This window comes from Mus pahari, chromosome 19 (genome assembly GCF_900095145.1).
Source record: "Mus pahari chromosome 19, PAHARI_EIJ_v1.1, whole genome shotgun sequence".
Taxonomy (NCBI): Eukaryota; Metazoa; Chordata; class Mammalia; order Rodentia; family Muridae; genus Mus; species Mus pahari.
The window spans coordinates 87,584,115-87,591,956 of NC_034608.1; the positions used below are offsets into that span (position 1 = coordinate 87,584,115).

At 41.8% G+C, this 7,842-nt stretch overlaps 1 protein-coding gene across 10 annotated transcripts in view; it reads right to left on the reverse strand.

Moving 5' to 3' along the window:
* Large1 (LARGE xylosyl- and glucuronyltransferase 1) overlaps window positions 1-7,842 on the reverse strand; it is a 385,957-nt gene that overhangs the window by 47,551 nt on the left and 330,564 nt on the right. For all 10 annotated transcript variants that reach the window (XM_021218836.2, XM_021218837.2, XM_029531875.1 and 7 more), the window contains one exon: window positions 1,972-2,127. In XM_021218836.2, coding sequence (XP_021074495.1) covers window positions 1,972-2,127 — 156 coding nt within the window. The remainder of the gene's footprint in view (window positions 1-1,971; window positions 2,128-7,842) is intronic.

Sequence of the window (7,842 nt, forward strand, 5' to 3'; positions counted from 1 at the left end):
TTTTTTTTTTTTTTGAAGGACAACATTACAACATTTAATTGGGGAGAGCTTACAGGTTCAGAGGTTCAGTCCATTATCATCAAGACCTCTCCTGGGCATATTCCCAAAAGATGTTCAACTGGTAATAACATGCTCCACTATGTTCATAGCAGCCTTATCTATACTAGCCAATAGCTGGAAAGAACCCAGATGTCCCTCAATAGAGGAATGGATACAGAAAATGTGGTGCATTTACACAATGGAGTACTACTCAGCTATTAAAAACAACAAATTTATGAATTTTTGGGCAAATAGATATATCTGGAGTATATCGTCCTTAGTGAGGTAACCCAATCACAAAAGAAGTCACTAGATATGCACTCAGTGATAAGTGGATATTAGCTCAGAAACTTAGAAAACCCAAGACACAATTTGCAAAACACAAGAAAACCAAGAAGAAGGAAGACCAAAGTTTGGATGCTTCATTCCTCCTTAGAATAGGGAATAAAATACCCATGAATGGAGTTACAGAGACAAAGTCTGGACCTAAGATGAAAGGATGGACTATCTAGAGACTACCCCACTTGGGGATCCATCCCATCATCAGCCACCAAACCCAGACACTATTGCATATGGCACCCAGTTTTTGCTGAAGGGACCCTGATATAGCTGTCTCGTATGAGGTTATGCCAGTGCCTGACAAATACAGAAGTGGATGCTCACAGTTATCTACAGGATGGAACACAGGTTCCCCAATGGAGGAGCTAGAGCAAGAACCCAAGGTGCTGAAGGGGTCAGCAACGTTATAGATGGAACAACAATATGAACTAAACAGTATCCCCAGAGCTCGTGTCTCTAGCTGCACATATAGCAGAAGATGGCCTAGTCGGCCATCACTGGGAAGAGAGGCCCCTAGGTCTTGCAAACTTTATATGCCCCAATACAGGGGAATGTCAGGGCCAAGAAGTGGGAGTGGGTGGGTAGGGGAGCAGGATGGGGGAAGGGTATAGGGAACTTTCGGGATAGCATTTGAAAACTAAATAAAGAAAATATCTAATAAAAAAATTTGAAAAAAAAATCCAGAGAGCATCTTCAACCTATAGAAAAGCTTTCCCCATCTTGCTATACCTGCTTCTCTGATAAACCCACCAATACATTGTAAACTCACCTTGATTCATGATTTTCCCAATTCTGAAATTTTATAAACTTAGTGAAAGTACTTCTACATTGGATCATTGAATTTGAGATAACATAAATCTGTGTCTCTGGGCCTCTAGTATAAACTATCTTTTATTCTCTTTAAGGATAAGACTTGTGGATTTTTGTGTCAACAAAACTAATAATTAGATTCAGACTCAGGTCAGGTTGATTCTATGTCCCTGCTTCCTATGCCTATCATGCTTCTTTTCTATATCCTTAAGAGTTGATCACAGGTGTCCTCCTTGTTCGTTGTGTAAACATGAGCAACTTACTTAATTTCTCTACTTCAATATTTTCCATAGTAAAGTGACCCAATGAATAAAAATAAGCTATAACATATTAAAAAGAAAAACAGGATAAAACAGTAACAACCAAAATACCCAATAGCTTCGAACTATTCACTAAATGTTTTCCTTGTCCAAACCAACTGGGAAGATGTGAGTCTCTGTGGGAGTCTCCTTCTGTCACCCTAGGTACCAACCAAGATTAATCATGAGTTCTATGTGGATACCTTTACCACTTCACGCCTGGGAGTTTACTGGACATGAGGCAGACATAGATAACTGATAGTTTCTTTTGATTGTAAACTCATGCTTATCTATTTAGCTGAGCTAATATCTCCTCCCATATCAACAGTGATCCACAGGAAGTCTCCAGATGATGCACTGGATGCATGGATTCCATGGCAGCTATGTTGTCCCCTGAGCTGAGTGTAATACCCAACAAGGACCCAACACAGACAAATAAGAGTACGGCCAATCTCCACAATCTGATGATCTGTGGAACACTCACATTTTCATTGTTGACATCAGTCTCACTGGGGCAGCCAAACAGCTCCCGCCGCAGGAGGTTGCCATCATACTCCAAGAAGGTCAGGTAGAGGTTGCGGAAGAACTCCACATGTTTGTTCTTCACACGGAGCTTCTTGGGGGAGTTCCAGTGGATGACCTGGAGGTTGAAAAGGAGGTTATCAGATGGCAAGGGCCATACAACAGGCTTGGACAGGACAAAATATGATGTATGGGTCTGAAGTTCATTCACTCACTCATTCATTCTACATCATTGGCAGAGTGCTGGGGAAACAGTGCTGGGGATGGAACCAAGTTTGCCTCTGTTCTATGGTGTCATTTAATCCTGGGGAAGTTCCCTTATTCTCTGTGTCACAGGAGCATCCATAGTTCCTGCATGTGATGTATTAGACTTTCATCTCTGGGAACTTCCAGGTCTGCAAAAGAGAAGCTGGGAGCCTGCAGATCAGAAACCTTGGTATCTTAGTGATACAGACAGTCCAGAAGGACACCTGAGACCTGAAAAAGGACACACATTTTCTTCACCTCTTCTCTCTACTCTTAATCACCATAGTGTTAACCATCCCCTAACATTTCTGACTTATGTTTTATTTCAGGGCCAGTTCTACAGTTTTTGCCTTGTAATCACTTCTAAAGATTAAATTCCCTGTTTAAATAATTAGTAAGTCTTTATCCAGCACTGAGTGACAATCTCATAGTACTGCTATGGAATGTAAACATGTTAACATGTGCAAACCTGCCACCAGGTAAGCTCTGACAAAATTAGGTTCCCTTATCATCTCCAGTCTGCCACAGTGAGACATGTCCTGAAGCATGTGACCCTGGGAGCTGCCCATAGCACAATGATGGTCCACCAATATATAATTAGAAGGCAGAGTAGAGGGAAAAGCATGGAACAGAGAAAGCTGTGAAATACTCATTAGAAGTTCACAATGAACTACATGGTCCCTACTTCTCTATCCAGACAAGATGGACACAGGAAGATACCCATGTTAATGCTTAGGTGAAAAGAATATGGTTCCTGGGGGAGATGACCTAAAGTAAATCATGTAGAGAAAGTCATGCTGCAGCATGGGGTGGAACATGGAAGAAATCCAGTGGAGGTGACCTCTTAGACCTGGGAAGTGCACATTTTGAACTCAGACACTAACTACTACAGACTCCTAGGAGAGAGCAAAATGGCCAATTGTGTTTTAGGGCCATCACTATATGAAAAGATACACCTGGTCGAATGAGCAGGGCAAACCCAAAGTTGGGGACATTGTTGTGATTTCCAGATGAGAAATGAGGCTTTGGGCACACACCTTCTGAGTTGGTTGAAAGGAGAAAACATGAAAGGGGAGAAATTGAGAAAAGTGAGTATTTGGAATATTTAACATGCACTAAAATTATTTTAAATACTTTGATTATTAATATTTATTGGTACCTCCTCAGACATATAATTCCTATTACTATGTCATGACTATGAATAATGAATAACTTGAATTAACTTTTAACAAAGCAAGTCCATGGGGTGTCACTGTGAAGGATACTCATGTCCATCAAGGTAAAGGGAGGCTCTAGAAGATTCTGTTTTTCCCTGGTCTCACAAGTTAGATTTATCACCTTGCAACCCATGCCTAGGCTTTGGCATCTTTGCACTGGATCTGGAGCACTAAAAGGCAGAAGTGCTGCAGAGGTTCTCTGAATATTGGTAAAAGTGTCAGCATATTTCAACAGTGTAGCAGAAGGAGACAGCAAATGGGTCCAGAAGTTAATCTGCTAAAGGATAGCAGAACCAGGGAAGGGCTGGCTCCAAAGGAACTGCTCTATGATGGTGGCTCCAATCACTGTTCACATTTCCACTGTCTACAGAAGATATCAAGAAAGGCCCACCCTTGACATCGAGTGAGAATAAGAGCTAGACCCACAGGGGCCAGTGTGGAACACTTGAAAGGGTTCAGGGACCTCATACTGAGTGCAAAAATGTATCCCAAGCACAGAGTTGTATCTTGAAAGCTCACTAAAAGGTTTGCATTTGTTGGTAGTGTAATTTGAAAGCATTTCCTAAAAATTTATGTGATGACAGCTTGAGAGACAGGTTCTTTAAGGGGGAACTGAAACAAGAGAGCAAATGCCTTTACGGAGAGGCAGGCATTTGATAACAGGAGAGTTTGGTCCTTCCCCTCTCTTACCTTTCTGCCTCTGCCTTGGACTGAGACAGCATGAACACCCTGTCCAGAGGCAAGCCGCTCAGTCTTGGGCCTCCAAGATTTTTGAATCATAGGATATGGATCTCCTATAAAGCCCCTAGTCTCCAGTTCAACTGTGATAGCAGCATTAAACAAATAGAACAATTGACTCTCTAGACTCCTATAACCACTGGAACAGGAGACAAAGAAGGATAAGCATTCCAATGCACCAGCCAAGGCCAACTAATTACTGTATGAAAAGATACACCTAATTAGTGAAAGTAGGATTGCTAAGCCTTACTTCTAGACTACGAAGAACAGAATTTAGGTTGTTATAACTCCCCTTTCCTTTCTTTGATGGTAGAGGAAAGAAATCGACCAAATTTTCTCCTTTGCAGTCCTCAATGTGCTCATTTTTGGGTTGTAAAAGAGTATCAACTAATAGTCCAGATTCTCTTATTATCCTAGAGTCTTATTAAAGCTCCTCTAGCCTCCAGTGATGGCATTAGGGGACAGTCTTTGGGGGTGCTTAGGTTGTAAAAGGGATCTTGCCTTTCACAGACAGTAAGCCAGAGACTTAGAGTGGCTCAAGGTCCCTAAGCTAGTCAGTGGTAAAATACAATAAAAAAATAGAATTTTCCTTAAAAACATTTTTCTTATGATTGTACCATTCATTCATTCATTCACTCATTCAACAGATATAAAAATCAGCTGTGATTCTGTGTCAAGCACTGGCTGAGGGGCTGTGAATGCAAAGCTGCACATACAATTTTATAATCTGTCTAGAACTTATACTTCAGAGAAAGACAAGGGCATTGAATAACTAACTGTCTTGTAGAGGTAGTTAGCCTAGTTCACTTTGCTTCTGGAGGGTTTCATGCAAAGATGAAGGAAACACACACACACACACACACACACACACACACACACACACAGCTGAAAGAATCAGATGCAGATATTTGCACCCAACCAATGGACAGAAGCATCTGACTCCTGTTGTTTAATTAGGGAAGGCTGAAAGAAGCTGAGGAGAAGGGTGATCCTGTGGGAGGAACAGCAGTCTCAATTAACCTGAACCCCTGAGATCTCTCAGATACTGGAACACCAACCAGGCAGAATACACCAGCTGATATGAGGCTCCCAACACACATACAGTAGAGAACTTCTGGGTCTGTGTTCATTCAGAGATGACGCACCTAACCTTCAAGAGACTGGAGGCCCCAGGGTGTTTAGAGGTCAAATGGGGTTGGGGGTGGGGACATCCACACAGAGACAGGTGGGTGGGGAGGGTGTACAGGATGTAGAATAGTCTGAGTGTGGATCAGGGGAAGGGGGAGTAAAATATGGAGTGTAAAAAATAAATTAATTAAAAAAAAAAAAAAGAAGTGCTGAATTCTGGCTTCCTATTGAGACAGAATTTCCACAAGTGCCTGGAATGGCTCTAAATGTATCTCTGCATTTGGTCATTTGGTTTTTGTTTTTGTTTTTGTTTTTGGTTTTTTTGTTTTGTTTTGTTTTGTTTTTTCGAGACAGGGTTTCTCTATATAGCCTGGCTGTCCTGGAGCTCACTTTGTAGACCAGGCTGGCCTGCATCTGGATACTATGTATTTGTGTGGAGTGGTGTTCTCAGTATTGGGAATCAGAAAACCAAAATATTCAACAATTATGAAAAACATCAAATGTCCTGCGTCCTGCATTATCAAATATTCACTCATATTTAAATTCCATATGAAAAATATGGAATTCATTTAATTAAAATGCAAATTTGTTTTATACTTAATAACTGACAGACATATATGTCAAAGCAGCATTTAAAAGAAGTAAATTTCCATGTGATCCATGATTAGAAGATGTGTGATTTGCACGGCTACATTTGAAGTAGTTTGAAGCTCCAGTTGGAACATTTTCTGGGTATATGTCCAGGAGAGGTATTGCTGGATCTTCCAGTAATACTATGTCCAGTTTTCTGAGGAACCGCCAGACTGATTTCCAGAGTGGTTGTACAAGCTTGCAATCCCACCACCAATGGAGGAGTGTTCCTCTTTCTCCACATCCTCGCCAGCATTTGCTGTCAACTGAATTCTTGATCTTAGCCATTCTGACTGGTGTGAGGTGGAATCTCAGGGTTGTTTTGATTTGCATTTCCCTGATGATTAAGGATGTTGAACAGTTTTTCAGGTGCTTGTCAGCCATTTGGTATTCCTTAGTTGAGAATTCTTTGTTTAGCTCTGTAACCCATTTTTTAATGGGGTTATTTGAGTTTCTGGAGTCCAGCTTCTTGAGTTCTTTGTATATATTAGGTATTAGTCCCCTATCAGATTTAGGATTGGTTAAGATCATTTCCCAATCTCTTGGTGGCCTTTTTGTCTTATTGACAGTGTCTTTTGCCTTACAGAAGCTTTGCAATCTTATGAGGTCCCATTTGTCGATTCTTGATCTTACAGCACAAGCCATTGCTGTTCTGTTCAGGAATTTTTCCCAAGATACAATTTGCAAAACACATGAAANTCAAGAAGAAGGAAGANCAAAGTATGGATACTTTGTTCCTGCTTAGAATGGGGAACAAAATACCCATGGAGGGAGTTATGGAGATCAAGTTTGGAGCTGAGTTGGAAAGACCATCCAGAGACTGACTGCCCTACCTGGGGATCCATCCCATAAACAGCCACCAAACCCAGACAATATTGCATATGCCAGCAAGATTTTGCTGTCAGAACCTTGATAAAGCTGTCTCTTGTGAGGCTATGCCAGTGCCTGGCAAATACAGAAATGGATGCTCAGTCATCTATTGGAACACATGACCCCCAATGGAGGAGCTAGAGAAAGTACCCAAGGAGCTGAAGGGGTCTGCAGCCCTATAGGAGGATCAACAATATGAACTAACCAATACCCCTAGAGCTCATGTCTGTATCTGCATATGTAGCAGAAGATGGCCTAGTCGGCCATCACTGGGAGGAGAGGCCCTTGGTCTTTCGAAGATTATATGCCCCAGTACAGGGGAATGCCAGGGTCAGGAAGCGGGAGTGGGCAGATTGGGCAGCAGGGCAGGGGGAGTGTATAGCAGACTTTCAGGATAACATTTGAAATGTAAATGAAGAAAATATCTAATAAAAAAAGAAAAAGGATAGACATCATTCAGGTTTTCCTGGACTTGACTACTCTCCTATCCATTTTGAATGATTGTAGTCCTAGAATCCACTTGAGTTACAGTAATTTCCAGAAGGTAGATCTTTGAATCCTTCCCTTTGTCCAACCTGCTTAATTTGTGAAGTCTTAGAGTTTCTATTCCTGCACAAACATCATGACCAAGAAGGAAGTTGGGGAGGAAATGGTTTATTCGGCTTACACTTCCATACTGCAGTCCATCACCAAGGAAGTCAGGACTGGAACTCAAGCAGGTCAGGGAGCAGGAGCTGATGCAAAAGCCATGGAGGGATGTTCTTTACTGGCTTGCTTCCACTGGCTTGCTCAGCCCGCTCTCTTATAGAACCAAGACTACCAGCCAGAGATGGCACCACCCACAAGGGGCCCGCCCCACTTGATCACTAATTGAGAAAATGCCTTACAGCTGGATCTCATGGAGGCATTTCTCCAACTAAAGCTCCTTTCTCTGTGATAACTCCAGCCTGTGTCAAGTTGACACAAAATTAGCCAGTACAATTAACCCCTTGTCAACTTGACAC